General features: G+C 41.7%; 1 protein-coding gene across 2 annotated transcripts in view; it reads right to left on the bottom strand.

The window, feature by feature from the left end:
- Positions 1-15,682, bottom strand: part of MYB (MYB proto-oncogene, transcription factor) — a 36,413-nt gene extending 20,731 nt beyond the window's left edge. Inside the window, exons 1-9 of one of the 2 annotated variants that reach the window (XM_066248354.1) lie at positions 15,305-15,682; positions 10,750-10,867; positions 8,892-8,963; positions 6,197-6,289; positions 5,730-5,950; positions 3,778-4,009; positions 2,486-2,566; positions 1,924-2,028; positions 367-621 (exon numbers count right to left, since the gene is read on the bottom strand). In XM_066248354.1, the coding sequence (XP_066104451.1) occupies positions 367-621; positions 1,924-2,028; positions 2,486-2,566; positions 3,778-4,009; positions 5,730-5,950; positions 6,197-6,289; positions 8,892-8,963; positions 10,750-10,867; positions 15,305-15,327 (1,200 nt within the window). In that variant the 5' untranslated portion in view covers positions 15,328-15,682. The remainder of the gene's footprint in view (positions 1-366; positions 622-1,923; positions 2,029-2,485; positions 2,567-3,777; positions 4,010-5,729; positions 5,951-6,196; positions 6,290-8,891; positions 8,964-10,749; positions 10,868-15,304) is intronic. The other variant, XM_066248355.1, reaches the window with a different exon arrangement.
- Between the last annotated feature and the right edge of the window lie 251 nt (positions 15,683-15,933).

Genomic DNA, 15,933 nt, shown 5'->3' with positions numbered 1-15,933 from the left:
TCTTAATATGCTATCCAAAAGAAAAGCACAATTCTAGAGAAACACAAAGAAGTAAACAAATTAAGAGATAAAAAAATAACTCAAATACCATCCCTATACCAAAGCTTTACCTATAGGTCATTAACTTCACTATTTTTTCAAAAAATGCATTTTAAAGGAAATGAGTGAAAAACTACTTTTTATCTGGGTAATCTACGGAATCAGATCTTTGAAAGAAAATATACAGAAAAACTAAAATCATACTCTTACCTTTACATTAAATATGCTAGTAATATGATAGTTGCTATAGAAAATGGCAATGATTTGAGAAATGGGTTTCCTCTTCCCCTTCTAAAAACATTAACTTGCCTTAACAATTCTACTTACAGAATCTATAAACTGAAGTGTTTCTGCAAATTCTAAGAGGTTCTTAACATTATCCAGAATGGCTCCTTGGTGGACGATCATGCACCTTGCTGGAGAGGCACTTTCTTCAGGTAAGGAGCCAGGATCTGCAGGCAGAGATGGAGTAGAGTGGTGTTCTTCCAAACAGGAAACAGGTGCACTGTCTCCATGAGGTCTGGTGTGGTCGGCAATGGCGGTGCTGTGCCACCCAGGGTAGCTGCATGTGTGGTTCTGTGTCTGAGGAGGGGGGTGGGGGAAATAAAGAAAGAGCGGGGAGAAGAAAGGGAGAAGGAACTTAGCAATGAAGTTGCACAAGGTATCAGATGCTGTTGGAGGAAAGATAAAAGTAGTTGCATCATCTAAAACTTGCGCCTATAGAACAGTCGTCAAGATGTTTCCTTTTATCGACGCAAGACCCTGCTTTTTAATAGTGGTAGAGTTTGTCATCTACATGGCTACCTTAATTGTCTCCTGTTGTGAAAAAAAAAATGCGAACAGGAACTAGGTTACAAATCCCAACTCTTGTATGGAGTTAACAATTTACTTTAACATTATTTCCAGTAGGACCATTGATGTTTGTTGTGAATTAAGAATTCTCATCTTCTCTTTCTAACCTACATCAAGGCTGTAGAATGCAAGAGTTAGAGTTGCTTTTATCTGCACATATTCTGGATGTTTCTATCCCTTCCTAATGCTAAGGATTGCACTGATGCAGTGAAGGGCTGCCAAATCAACGTGGTTAGGAAAGCAGAAGAGCAAATTAACAGAAGTCGCCTTTCAGCATGACCACGCAACAGGAGAAATTGCAACACATTGAAGTGAAAAAGTGGTCGAACTAACATAAGCATACAATCATTTTATTATCGAAGCAAAATTTTTTTGTACTCTTTAGAATACCTACTCTGTATCACATCTCCTTTATTCTCTTGGCTGGTTAACTAATACATTATGTTACAAAGTACAAGCTGCTTTCCCAGTTTGCTGCCCAATCACTAAAAAAGATGTCAAAATTCAGTAATGGTCCGCAGAGCTTTCACACATGCAAACAAAAGAGAGCAGCTACTGTTATTCATGGAGAGAGTATATGTATCTTTTTCATATGTAGACACTGAACATGTATCAAATCACATTTGAGATGATTATAAAGTATAAAAATCTAGGTTAAGAAAACAGATAAAGAAAAAAATGAAACAAATTGGCCTCATACAGATCCAAAGCTTTGCAATACTGCATATTTTCATTCATTTTTATCTCTGACGGTCTTTGACTTGATTACAATCCTTCTAAAGAAAAAAAATCAATAATGATCATCACTAATAGATAATTGAGTTCCTACTGTAACATAAAAGGTCGGTTTCCAATTTAGTCAACATTTTGATACCAACTGCATTTTAATACAAGTAACTTCTCATGTTTAAATATTGTTAATGCTTATATAGAGTCGTGATTATATAGTATTTAGAAGAGGACAGAAACAATACAAAAGAGCACAGGGGTAAGCTGCTATCCCCCCACTGAAGCACACAGTGACATTCTTACTGGTAGCGCCTGCTGTCCTTTGAGCTCATTCTCAGTCGACATTAGGAGCAACTCTAACTCCTTTATTCGCTTTTCTTTCTCAGGGTCTTCGTCATTATAGTGTCTCTGAAAGTAAATGTTACAGGAGAAAAAAAAGATAAGGGCTTGATTGGGAGCTGTAAACACCATGGCTGTGGCCTGCAGTCACGAGGGAACACACAGCCCAGACAGCCTCGGCCTGAAACCAAGGCTAGTGGAATTTGGCCCCCCTAGAAATCTTTGTGAATGCTATCCTAGATGTAAGGGAGCGATGCGAGGTCTGAGGCCAAAGTGGGTGCTGACTGATGGGCTGCCTATAACATAGGAGGATCCAAGAACTGCCGAGCAGACTTATTCTAGCAGTGAGGACTGCGTAGACTGCAGGCTGAAGCTCCACCCACCTCTCCCACTCATCCCTTCCCTTTTTGCTTCAGTTGCTCAGGTGACAATGAGCGTTCAGGAGAAAGAAATAAAGCCCCGTCTTTTGACGGTACCTTAAACAGCTAATGAGTTTCCTTATAAAATGACCTTCACATGATCCTACCTGAATGGCTGCAGCAGCTGGCTGGGGAACATTGACTATATTCACATGTAACGCGACAGGATATGGGACATGACTAGAGACCTAGACAAAAAGGCAAAACAAAGGGCGAGTCATTCATGGTTACATATGCTTCAGGGGACTTGGCTTCCTGAGGTTTTGCTCTAGGACTGAGAAAAAAGAAATACTTCACTGATCAAATTCACTAAACATTAAAAAAAAAAAAAAGCCTCTAATTTGAAATCTGAGCCAAGCCTGTAATAACAGCTAAATAGCTAAAACAACATCGTGAAAGAAATTTAAAATCAGTATCGATGCCGGCAGGAAGTATTCCTTAATTAGAGAAAAACAATGAAAAATAAGTCTAAAATACATTCATAAATGAATAAAAGAGTTTTTATGGGAAAAACTGATGACACTAGCAATTAATAAAAAAAAAAAAACCATTTCCCTGGGAATAATATGAGTTTTACTAAATAGCATAGAACCTCTTATGATAACTTCATTCACCTGAGACCTTTCTGGAAAGTCTGTAGTCAAATTAATGTCAAAACTATTTAAAATATGTTTTGCATGGAATTTGCATATGAGCTCTGTATTGTCAGGTACATTTCACCGTTTCCTATTGTTAATTTTTAAGATGAAAATTTCTTGATTTTTTTTTGGCTTTATCTCTTCTTTCCACCCACTAAGAACATTTTCCTGAAGTATAAATTTCGGGAAATGAGGAAGGAATGACACTGAGCCATGAAGGATAAAAGGACAAGGCAGAGAATAGCGTCACAACACTGCCACTGACTCGGCATCAAACATAAACACAGAATGAATGAGTTAAGACATTTCTGCTTCATCACTACCAGGATGAAACTTACACTTGTCTGTTGGATGTCAGTGCCAAACAAGCTCCTCTTTACCTGTAATGTTACATTCACTCTCATTTTGGGAAGGGGAAGGAATACTTGACTCTGGCTTCATCCCCGTTCCCTCATTCTTCTTCAGCAGGACCTTATTAAGTAGGTTTATGTTCAACAACGAGCTCCAAATTTAGATTAGAAGCAGCATCACAATCGAACGACTCGGATTCTAGTCGGCCCTGTCTCTGTGAGTTGTGTAACCCTGGACCAATCCTTTAATACTCTCATTTCTGGAAATACATCAGAAAGAATAATACACACCCCCCCCCCATCCTGTTTATGGGAGCTCTCCGAAAAGTACACAGCTGCGGGGCATTTTCACTACCTGGAGCTAAAATAACCATCTGCCCTGTTAAACAAAGTTCTACAGGAGTGGCTTACATTTTGTGCTTCAGAAATGTGGTAATAGGAATAGTCATTCACTGAGGGCTGACCAGCTGGAGGGAGTTGAGCTGAAGGTGGAGCCTGAGCAAAACCCAGCAAATGGCTGTTCTTCTGGAAGCTGGTGGCCACAGATGGCTGGCCGGCTTTGGAAGACTCCTGCAGATACCCTTCCTGTTCAACCTTCCGACGCATGGTAGAATTCCAGTGGTTCTTGATAGCATTATCAGTTCTGCACAGAAATATATCACACACAAATTTCTCAAACAAAAACTTCAATTCTGATTAGAGTTAATTGACAGAAAACTGTTTCTAACAGAGATCTCTTTTTCGGCCCCCTAACAGTGTCTTTTCTTTTTAATCACCATTCCAATCTTTTCTACCTCCTAAAATCATGTTTCCCCTATTATCTAATTAAAAATTCAAATGTTTCCCTTACTTACATAATAGGCAAGTGGCAGTTTTCTATAAATACTGAAATCTTAAACCTTTTATTTCATTGATAAGAGCATTTTTCAATACAACAGCTTTCATGTTGATTCTGACTGTGGTACAAGACTCGCATACATCTTAAAGGAATTTAAAGTTCCGGCTGTTCTAGAGAATTACTCCTTTGAGTTCAGCTTAGTGGGGGCGGGGGGACTGTACATGCATCCCAACAGACACGTGTCCAGTTGGCTGAATGACCACGATGCTGCTGTCACCTCACTGTCCTCTCTTGTAGCACCAGCCAGAAGTTTTGAGTGAAAAAAACTCCCACCTTTTGGAAACCACCTCAAATGATTCTGTTAACCAGACAGAGGTGAGAATGGAAAATGAGATCCCGAAGGGAGAGAGATACGAACTCCTGACATATTTTCAAAGTGCAAAGCACTTTTACTGAAGTCGTTCGAGTCTCAGGAAAACAGTTTCTCAACTCAAAAATACCGTTTTCAGCCTCCCTTTTACTATTTCGATGGGGGTGGGAAATGTATGCTAAAAAGAGGAAGTTCAGTTGCCCCTTAAATTTTAAGAAAAATCAACAGCATATCCACTCAGACCATATGGGAGAAAGGGCATCTTTTTGCCAACCTCTTAAGCTCTCCAAGCTGATCCTGAGTCGCCAGGGAGGAAATGCCCTACTAGAACATCACAGGAGAGCACTGCGTAAACCAGCCGAGTCATGGCCTTTGGTGAAAGGGCCTTTCCTCCACTTTCGGATTATAAAGCTCAAGAACAAAAAATATTTAAAATATTTTGTCTTACATATTTTTAATGTAAGCTTAAAAACAATCTGTTTTAAGTGTTTAAATAGGGAAAATGGACAAAAATGAGCTTTCCTATACATCCCTCATAATGAGGTCATTTCTGTGCCGTGTTCATTCGAAGGAAAACATAACACTGACATTATTTAAAAACGTGGAAGCAGTATGATAAATGTATAGATACACTATTTCTTTCTTCAAAGGAAAACAGTTAAGCCAAGTGGTACAATGCAATGCTGGTATCAGGAAAATGGTAGCCGAGGTCCTTCCGGTCACTTAACCAGCTATGTGAACTCAGACTAGAGACAAACTATCTATCTCAGTTTCCTTCTCTATGTTTAGAGTGTTGCAGTTTACAAAGCTCTTTTGAAAATTTTTATTTATTTTTTTTAAAGTGCTTCGACACTTAGTTTACTTGATACTAACATTAGCGTTGTGAAGTAGGTTACTACTCATTTAAAAATGAGGAAACGGGCTGACAAGAGTTCAATGACTTGGCCCCAAGGCTCACTGTAGGGTGGGCTCTGGAAGTACTCAAGCAGATAAACTCTAAGATCTTCTCTGGTTCTAAAAGCCATGGATCTGGTTTAACTAATGAAACACAATCAATCGATGGGAGATAATTCACTCATCATACATTTAAAACAGACTGTTCAATACCCACTCCCTCATTCTTCCCAATCAATATATTTTTTGACATATTATTACCGTCCAGGCAGTAGCTTTGCGATTTCTGCCCATCTGTTCCCCAGTCTCTTGTGTGCCTGGTAAATAATTCTGTCTTCCTCTTCTGTCCAGGAGGTTTTCTTAACTTCTGGATTCAAGTGGTTATGCCACCTCTCCCTACATTGTTTTCCAATTCTCCCCTTTAAGTGCTTGGCAATTACAGACCAACGTTTCGGACCGTATTTCTGTACAAGCTCTATCACCTTCAGATAAACACACAAAAATAACCTAGGTTTTAATGTTATGTAATGAGTCAGTGTAATCATTCTGTTATAAGATCTTTAGAAAATTTCTAAAAATTTGGTTTTATTCACTGAAACTATGGGCATAGAGTCTTCTGCTTCCTGTCTGCATACTTTACCTGTTTCTTCGAGTTGGAAAACATTCAACAAAGATGTCTGGTGACTATTCTGAACTGTGATTCGTATACCAGTGAAGGAAGAACTTACTCTCTGGTCTTCTTCTTTGGTCCAAGGACCCTTGATGAGCTCAGGGTTTAGTACTTTCTGCCATCGGTGCTGGCATTGCACATCTGTTCGATTCTAGACAAGTAAGATGAGATATGCATTGTCATGTAGACATGATGTGATAAGTGCACGTGAAGACTTTGTTATAATATGAACCATACATAGATAATACACAGCGAAAATGTTCAAGAACATTCTAGGGCAGGTAAATATCCCTCATTATTTACAGCTGAAGAATGTAAAAAGAATATCAAAGTTGCATCTAAAATGAGAAGTTCTAGACACTTCTCCCAGGAAGAGATACAAATGGCCAACAGATATATGAAAAGATGCTCAGCTTCATTAGTTATTAGAGAAATGCAAATCAAAACTACAATGAGATACCACCTCACACCTGTTAGATTAGCTATTATCAACAAGACGGGTAATAGCAAATGTTGGAGAGGCTGTGGAGAAAAAGGAACCCTCATTCACTGTTGGTGGGACTGTAAAGTAGTACAACCATTATGGAGGAAAGTATGGTGGTTCCTCAAAAAACTACAAATAGAACTACCTTATGACCCAGCAATTCCTCTACTGGGTATATACCCCAAAACCTCAGAAACATTGATACGTGAAGACACATGTAGCCCCATGTTCATTGCAGCACTGTTCACAGTGGCCAAGACATGGAAACAACCAAAAAGCCCTTCAATAGAAGACTGGATAAAGAAGATGTGGCACATATATACTATAGAATACTACTCAGCCATAAGAAATGATGACATCGGATCATTTACAGCAAAATGGTGGGATCTTGATAACATTATAAGGAGTGAAATAAGTAAATCAGAAAAAAACAAGAACTACATGATTCCATACATTGGTGGAACATAAAAATGAGACTAAGAGACATGGACAAGAGTGTGGTGGTTACCAAGGGTGGGGGGGGAGGGAGGACATGGGAGGGAGGGAGGGAGAGAGTTAGGGGGAGGGGGAGGGGCACAGAGAACTAGATAGAGGGTGACGGAGGACAATCTGACTTTGGGCGAGGGGTTTGCAAAATAATTTGATGACAAAATAACCTAGACATGTTTTCTTCGAATATATGTACCCTGATTTATTAATGTCATCCCATTACCATTAATAAAAATTTATTAAAAAAAAATAAAATGAGAAGTTCTGTCTCCTGAAGGCAATAGTCCTGCCATGTGAACCAAAGGACCAACATATTGTACACAGGGCTGTCAGTTTATCTTGGCTTTGACCTCAGTCTCTTGCATGTGGAAGTACTTAGGACTAAGACTAAGCTTTGTTAGAGATTTCATACTAAGGTCAGACTTTTATGGGAACCCACTCTAATGACTCCAAACAAAGAGATGAGCTTCAATTTAGAGCCACAATTCAATGTTTCAGAACAAAGATAAAGATAGGCCCTACTTTATAGCAGCTTGTAATCTTACAAGAAGGAAAGGACAGATATACAATGAATAGAAAGCAGCATTTGATTCACATGCAAGAAACCAAAGCAAAATGATATTAAGGCAGGAAAAGGAATGCTTCCTTAGGAGGAGAAATGATGTTTCCTTAGGAGAAGTCCAAAGAGCTCTTGATGTGAACTTGGAAGAACATGAAGTAACTACACCAAACATTCTTGGATGTGGCATCACCAGAGACAGGAGCCCAGAGAAGGGAAAGCAGAAATGAATTCAACTATTGATAGATCTGTGTACAGAGGGGAAGTCAGAAAGAGAACTGGAGCTGTGTGATGAGGCTATGCTGAGCGACTCTGTGTGCCAGGTCCAGGCAGTGCATTCAATTTGTGAGTCTAAGTCACTGTGGTTGGTTTCGAAAAGATAAGGTAAAGCTGCATTTTAGGAAGCTCTCCCTGCCAATGGATAAACAAGTGGAAAACTTCAAGCAGGGAAGCCAGTCAGAACGCCATTATAATTGTAATCATTCAGAGCAGAGGAAAGAGGACCGACCTATGGAACAGATAGGAGAATGAAAAGAAGAGACCAATGACAAAGAAATTCCAGAATGCTCAGTCACTGCTTAGGTGTAGGGGATGGGGAATGAAGGAAGTCTAGAAGGACTCCAAAATTTTAAACTGAGATGCCAAAAATATGGCAATTAAAAAAAAGAAAGAAAGGAAGGAAGAAAAGAGAGAAAAGAAAGAGAGAAAGAAAGAAAGAAAAAGAAAGAAAGAAAGAGAGAGAAGGAGGGAGGGAGTGAGAGAAGTGAGGGAAAGAGAGAAAGACAGAGACAGAGAAAGAAGGAAAGAAAGAAAGGAAGGAAGGAAGGAAGGAAGGAAGGAAGGAAGGAAGGAAGGAAGGAAGGAAGGAAGGAAGGAAGGAAGGAAGAAAGAAAAGAAGCTGACTTGGGGGAAATATCACAAGGTTACTCATCTACCACATAACAAATCACCAAAGTGCTCATTTATATTATCCTAACAAATGAAAAAATTTTTAAAAAGGCAAACATTTATTTAAAAATGTTGTAAAATCCCCTAATAATCTATTTAGAAACCCAAGTTATATGCATTATAATAAAAATTACAAATTATGGATCAGGTATTTCTCTCCCTACTTCTTATGTATGAGTAAATATGTAAAGTCTTAATATACTCTCCTAAAATATAACTCAACTTAAATCTTTGGGAGATTTCCTTTTCAGAAAGAAAAAGTCACTAACTTACCGGGAGATAATTGGCAATAACTTTCCAGTCATCTGTTCCATTTTGTTCCACCAGCTTCTTTAGTTTTTCATCCTAAAATATTTAAAGATAATCCTAGGATATCAGTCATTGATAGTACAACTCTCTTCAAGTTAGAGTAAAGGGGAATCAATCCAATAATCTAATTAAGAAAAAAATTAATGTAATACACTGGTTTAGAACATAGATTTATTTAGTCAGGCCAATGTCTGAATCTTGACTCAGTTATTAATTAGTAGTATAAGCTTCGGTATATTGTTTTGCTTTGATGGGCCTTAGTATTATGATCTATCTATACAATGGGAATACTGATATCAACAGGGTTATTAAGGGTAACACCAAGTAACTATGCAAAACATTTCGTATAATGCTTGGCTCATTGGATGTTTAATATATGGTAACTACTAAAAGTTTTACTCTGTGGGGGGAAAATGAACTCCAATGTTAGATTCAAGATATTTAACTACGGCAGTAGATAGGATCTTGAGTAAGAAATAGTTCAATCGCTATTCTAACATTTAGTTCGTTCAACCTCTTTCATATAAAACGTGGAAGATCACTTTTTTAAACTAAACTTGAAGGCATGTATGATGTAAGAAAATCATTTAGTTTTTGTAACAAGATACTCATAATTGAAACTTATTAGAACACAGAAGACACTAAACATCAGGGGGAAAAATATTTCAATTCACTCTTCCTAAACATCATCTATCAAGTGAAAGAGAACCCTCACATTTTTGCAAAGGTAATTCACACACAGTGTGAGTCCCTGGTATGACACAGACATGGGAATTAGAAACCAGTGTTAACAACAGAACTCTATCTCTAAGGGCCATCTAAATCAAAATCTCCATAGGTAAAATATGCATTTCCTGGGGACCTCACTGGAAATCCTTCCTGAGTATCAAGAGGAGCTCTGGTTTTAGTGAAGAAGGATAGATGGAAATGAAGAAAAATCAATACTATTAATTCAACCATAAAATCTTTTAAAACTCAGTTGCAAACTTTTTGAAACTTGAAAGAAAAATCAACTTTTCCTATACATTAATAAGTTTTCTCCTTAAATATTTTTTTTTCATTCCTACAAAGATCAAGCTTTTGATGAGCTATCAGAAAATGGTAAGAAGCAGTATATTTCCTTCCACTATCAATCGCTTTTGGAACAGAACTCCATGTATGTGGCGCTGTGAAATACTACATATTATATATTGAGAATGTTATATGAATCCATTATAACAAGACAAGCTCTATGAGTGTTTTGTTTTGTTCTTTTGTTTTGTTTTTGGAGAGAGCAATTCATCCATTTGTTGATGGAACATTTGTTAATATTCTACTTTGTGTCAAGCAATGCTGGGTTCAGGGATCACAAAAATGAACAGACGGATAGCCCTGCCCTCAGCAGACTAGGAGTCTACTGGAAGAGGAATATCCATTACAGCAACAATAAATATGAGCATAGATCCAATGATGGGAGGATGCATCTAACCTGTCTAGGAAGTGAGGAATAGCTTCACAGAAGAGGTGATATCTTCACAGGTAATGAAGTCGTAAGAAGTTGTGGGGCAAAAGGACAAGAAGAGAAGAGGCAGTGGGACACACAGATGAAATATAAAGAAAGGGGAGGACATTCCGAGAACTACAAAACGGCTGGAAATGGATGGTGTAGTGCACAGGTGGGAGAGTGCTGAGAGGTAGGTGAGTATGCTGCACAGGCAGGCAGGCTAGGATAAGATTTCAGAGCCTGAGAGTGAGTTCGAACACCTGTAGTTTAGCTGAAACTTTGTTTTTCATAAACTGACACAGTCTAGGTGTTTTCCCATGTTTTAATAACATTAGTTACCTCTTCCCTGGTCCACCTAGTTTTCCCCAAGTGACGCTTTCCAGACTTGGGAAGCAGTCCATCATAGTCATGGTCACACATCTCAAGGTCCTCATCATCCTCGTCACTACTGTATATGCTGCAGAAAACAAACAAAAAACAACAGGCAGATGTGGACTGAAACAAGATGATTTAAAATATTAGGTTATAAAATTTACACAAAAACTCTCCAACAATCTTTTTTAAAGGTCAGGATGCTAAAACTTTGCAAGTTTGCACAGTAAGATTGTTTTCTGCATTCTGTTGCTCTAGCATTGTAAACTGGACCTGCTGTTATTGGTCTCCACAGATACAGCTAAGGACCTGGCACTTTCTTTTTGCTCTGCATGTTTGAACCTGCTGTTACTGTTAGGCCAGTGACAAGTTACACATTTGGCACCCTTCCAACCAATGAAGGTTTAAGTTTAAAACTTAATGTTAAGGACAATAAAAGGAATGAGAGCCCATGTCCTTTACATAAGTATACACTCAAGATCATTTAAATACTATTTCCTAAATATAATAAATGATGCAGTTATGTTGTTCCAATGGGACTGGTGTTTCAATAAGAGAAAAAAAAACACTCAGGAAGTAATATACCCAACAATATAATTATAGTCATCCTTTAAAGATTAGAAGATTAAGAGAGTCTAAGAGGAAAGGATTTAAAAACCTGAAGAAGGATAAAACAATTAAGTGATGTGCTTTGTACATAACATTAATATCAAGAAGTTCAAAACTCTAGGTCAAGTTGATCCAACTTGTGGCCACGTTTACAATACTAAGTTTCCAGAGTAACTAAGTGAACAATTAGGTCACTTAACTGTTGGAATCCTACTTACTTTTATGTTTTTTCTACCTCTGACTGAATAGTTTTTAAAATATCTTAATAAATACCTAATTCAAAACTGAGAAGTCCCCCAAAATGGATTTGAAAGAACCCATTACTATTTTCAAAGAATCTTTTCTTTTACCTAGTTGACCAAAATGTGAATTTTGATGACTTTTGAAGCTACTCTATACTTAATGTTTATTAATCATATACTGAATATATGAGAGTAACTTTATAGTCACAGCTTACTTTTACTTATAAAATTAAGATATGAGGAAAAGTTATACTGTCTTAGAAACTTCACTAAATTTCATTGTAATATCAAGAAATCCATAAAACTGAGAACAATAAAATAATGATATAAAATAATATCATAATACAATTTAACATTTTTAAAAAAAAGTTTATATTTATATAAACTTTATCTTCCCAAAATAACTGACAAGTATACATTACCTATCCTTTCTAAGTCAAGCAAAAGTGCTTACCAAAAATACTGAATGTGAGGTTCTTATAATTTAAAACTATTATTTTGTGCAGCAATCTGAAGGTCCAGGATGCATGGTGACATGGATGGGAACCAAATGTCAAATGCCAACGCAAAAGGCCATTAAACTATAGCTACATTATATAATTATATAAACCTTTTTTTCATTTAGTATCTATCCCTTCAAACAAGAGCCTAGTCTTGTTCCACAGTGTCAACAGAGGCTCTTAACTTCTGATCAATAATTACAATAGTTTCCCTTTAATAAAAAACACAAGAATCATAACATTAGCCTAACCTGTGGTGGCACAGTGGATAAAGCATCCACCTGGAATGCTGAGGTTGCTGGTTTGAAACTCCAGGCTTGCCGGGTCAAGGCACCAATGAAAAGCAACTACTACGGGTTGATGCTTCCTGGTCCTCCCCCTCCCCCTTTCTCTCTAAAACCAATAAATGAAATCTTTTTAAAAAACCATAACATTATTAGAAGCCCATAGCTGTAGGTCAGCATCTTTTAAAAAGTTCACAGAGAACTCCTTGGAAATTCCCCAAATGAAGTGGTACCCTTGTGAAATATCCAGGATACCAAGAAAACCAGAGTATTCTGAAAGTGGAGCCATAAACTCAATTTAATTTAACTTTTTAGGTTTGGCGGAATCTGGATTATCACATTTTCAGAACTTCTCTTTTGGAAACAGCTCAACACCCAGGAACCAGCAACATCTTCAGCCGCCGATAGGGGGCAGCCAACATCAGTTGAAAAAGAACCGCCCTCAAATAGGACTAGGGTTATGGAGGCAAAGGTGCCAGTCCTAGTTTTGCCTCCACCTAGCTGCATGACTTGGACAAATCACTTCCTCTCTCTCAGCACCTCATTGCTCGCATATACATAAAGAGCTTGGATTCGAATTCTAAGGTACTTTCCAGTGCTAATAAATAATAATTCCATGGTTTCCGAGCCTCTTAACAATTAAGCCCAGAAGCTGAGATGTGCAAAAGCAAAGTCTTGGGGAAAATGTGGTGTGTGACTCCTGCAGGTCCCGAAGAGGCCATGAGGGGAGCAGAGAAGGCCACGGGCTGCTCACTCAGCTCCTGGGTCCATCAGCAGGCCAGGCACCGGGCTCACCTATGAGATTTGCATGCCATTTCTTTGCTCTATGTTGTCCTGGTCGCCTAAGTAGCATGATTAATTTCTACTAAGGGCCTGAAATAACTTTTCCTTTATCTGTATCTGACAAGATTCAGACCCAACAGTCAGAGAACTTTCAAAGGCTGATTTCAGGCTTGATGCACTCGACTTCCCCACCTGCTAGACCTGGTGTGGTTACAAGAGTACAACTATGAATATTACCTTCTGTCAAGGAAACAAACCGTGCAAAGAAACGAAAAAGAAAAAAGGTGTTGGGGGTTGGAAAAAGGGAGGGGAGCGGGAGGAAGTGCCTTGTGGCCGCTACTGTGATTCTAGAAAAGGGGTTCAGACTCATTTCGCTGACCTGGTTAATAGTCCCTGACGAGTTGATGCTGGCCCTGCAAGAAACGGCTTCGGGCCCGCAGCCGGGTTTCTCTTCCCCCTGAGGCAGGTTCAAGGCTCCCGCCCCTCCCGGCCGCCTCCCCCCCTCCGCTACCTGGGAGCCGCAGGGAAGCAGAGATGCCCCGCCCCGCCGCTTCGATCTAGAGCTCCCAGCGCGGAGCCTCCACCGCGCCTCCTCCCAGCACCCCTTCCCAGCTCTCTCCTCCACCCCCTCTCAGTTTCTGCTTTCAGAAAAAAAAAAAAAAATAGGTGACCTCGGCTCTCTACAGTTAAGTCCCAAAAGCGAAGGTGAAACCACATATGGAGCATCACTACTGCCCCGCTCGGCCGGGCCCAGGGCGAGGCTTAGGGAAGTAGGGACCGCCAAATCGCCCCCCTTTTTCTCCGGCGCCCAGCCACGCTCCCAGCCCAGCCAGGCCGGATCCGAGGGTGCTGGTGCAGGGCCCACACCCATCCTCTTTGCAACTTCCCAGTCCTGCGCGGGGACCAGCGACCGCCGGTTCAAAATCAAATAAGCACAAGAAAATCAAACAACCGGAGGAAAAGAGGTTGGGTTTGCTTTTGCCTCCAGGGACTTTCTCCCAGAACCTCTTCGCTAGGGTCTATCCGGTCACCCCTCCTCTGACTCGGCGACCTAAGGCGGCGGGAGCAGGTTTCGGGGAGGAGCCGCGACCTTAGCCGCGTCCACGTGCGCGCGCCGCTCCTGGACCTCTTGCCCGGGGGAAGAACCCGCGGGGATTGCGTCCCGGTTGCGCAGCAGCGGCCTTGGGTGCTGTGCTGCCCGCCTCGGGCTCATGCCATTGAGTAGCAGCCGTGACCGCAGCCGTGCTAGAGCCCGCACCCGGCAACTCTTAGGGAGCTTCGGCGCGCCCGGTCCGGGAAGTTCAGAGACAAGTGGAAGCGGGAGCGCCAGCAACTGACAGTTCGGACGAATGTTTCGCTCCTCTGTTCCCCTTTCCCCTCTGTCAGGCCAAAACGTAAGGGAACTTGACCCATCTACCCCAAGTGCGGTGACATGTGCGGCGCGCGCGCGTGTGCAATGTTAATATTAGAAATAATAGCCTCCCAGAGAATAATGATTAGAACCTTTAAAACCAGGGCCAAAACAATTTTGCAAATATAGAGACTCTTTTTCCTCCCCTAAAATCTTTTTTTTCCCAGCCGTCTGTCAGCTGACGCTCTTCTTCGACTCTATAAAGAATGAATGAAATTTAAATGAACTACCTGCAGCTACTAAACAATCCGGCATTTCCCCTATATCTGCCATATGCTCTGCATTTCCAAGTCCAAACAAATCGTAACGCATCCAGCAATTACGTTGCGACTCCCTCGCCGACACCCGCGGCATCAAGCCAGGGACCTAATGGGCTCCCAGGGGTTGGTTGGTGGGCACCGCTCTGCCCCCGGCTGGAACGTGTGCTTTTTCTCCCCTAAAGAGAAATGTATCCCCGTGCAACTTGCAAAATGAGCCGCGGGGCGTGCTTCCCAACGTCCTGATATATCTCCTGCACGGACTCTTCCATTCATCAGTCTCTCCAGCGGCTTCTGCTGCGGAGGCAGAGGTTCCAAGTCCTCGCAGGATCTGACAGCCCCGCACAAGATCCGGGAACGAATTCCCACCTGCTCTCCCGGAGCCTGGCGCCCCGCGCGCCCCCACCTAGGGCCGCCCGCCCGGGCTCCCCGTTACCTGTGCCGGGGTCTCCGGGCCATGGCGTGGCGGGCACAGGGCTCCGCCAGGAGCCGCGGGGACCGCAAGGGGCTGCCGCCTCCCGCTGCCCGCCTGCGTCCCTCCCCGGGTGCGCAGCGGCGTTCCGCACTGCTGGGGCGAAGTTTCTCAGGAGAAAGAAGAGGAGGAGGAGGAGGTCGCAAAGGAGGAGGAGAAGGAGGAGGAGGAAACAGGTTGATATTAAAGTGTAAACTCTGTAAACAGAGATGCCATCAAACAAAGAGCTTTGGACACTCCCCCTCCCGCCAAATCTGGCGCCCCTGCAGTGCGCACGCGCCCTGCCCGCCGCCTCCACGGTCGCCTTAGCTGCCGCCCGCCGGGCTACCGGGCTGGCCGTGCCGCCGCTCCCCTTCGGGTCCCGCGCCGCGGCGCTGCGCCTGGCGCGCAGCGAGGCTCGGGCGGCGCGCGGGCGGGGAGCCCGGAGCCAGGATGGGTGGCTGGGGGCCGCGACGGCGCCTTTTCCTGTGTAAATCCCGCTCCCCGGCACCGGTCGCGAGGGCCCGCGCCCCGTCGCGCGGATGCTGCCTCCCTCCTCCGCGGCCACATCACCGTGGCCCCACTCAGCTTGCTCCCAGGCACCAGAACCGGAG

The sequence above is a fragment of the Saccopteryx bilineata genome, chromosome 12 (assembly GCF_036850765.1).
Source record: "Saccopteryx bilineata isolate mSacBil1 chromosome 12, mSacBil1_pri_phased_curated, whole genome shotgun sequence".
Taxonomy (NCBI): domain Eukaryota; kingdom Metazoa; phylum Chordata; class Mammalia; order Chiroptera; family Emballonuridae; genus Saccopteryx; species Saccopteryx bilineata.
Note: the sequence above shows the minus strand (reverse complement) of the source record. Positions and strands in the feature narration are given on the sequence as shown.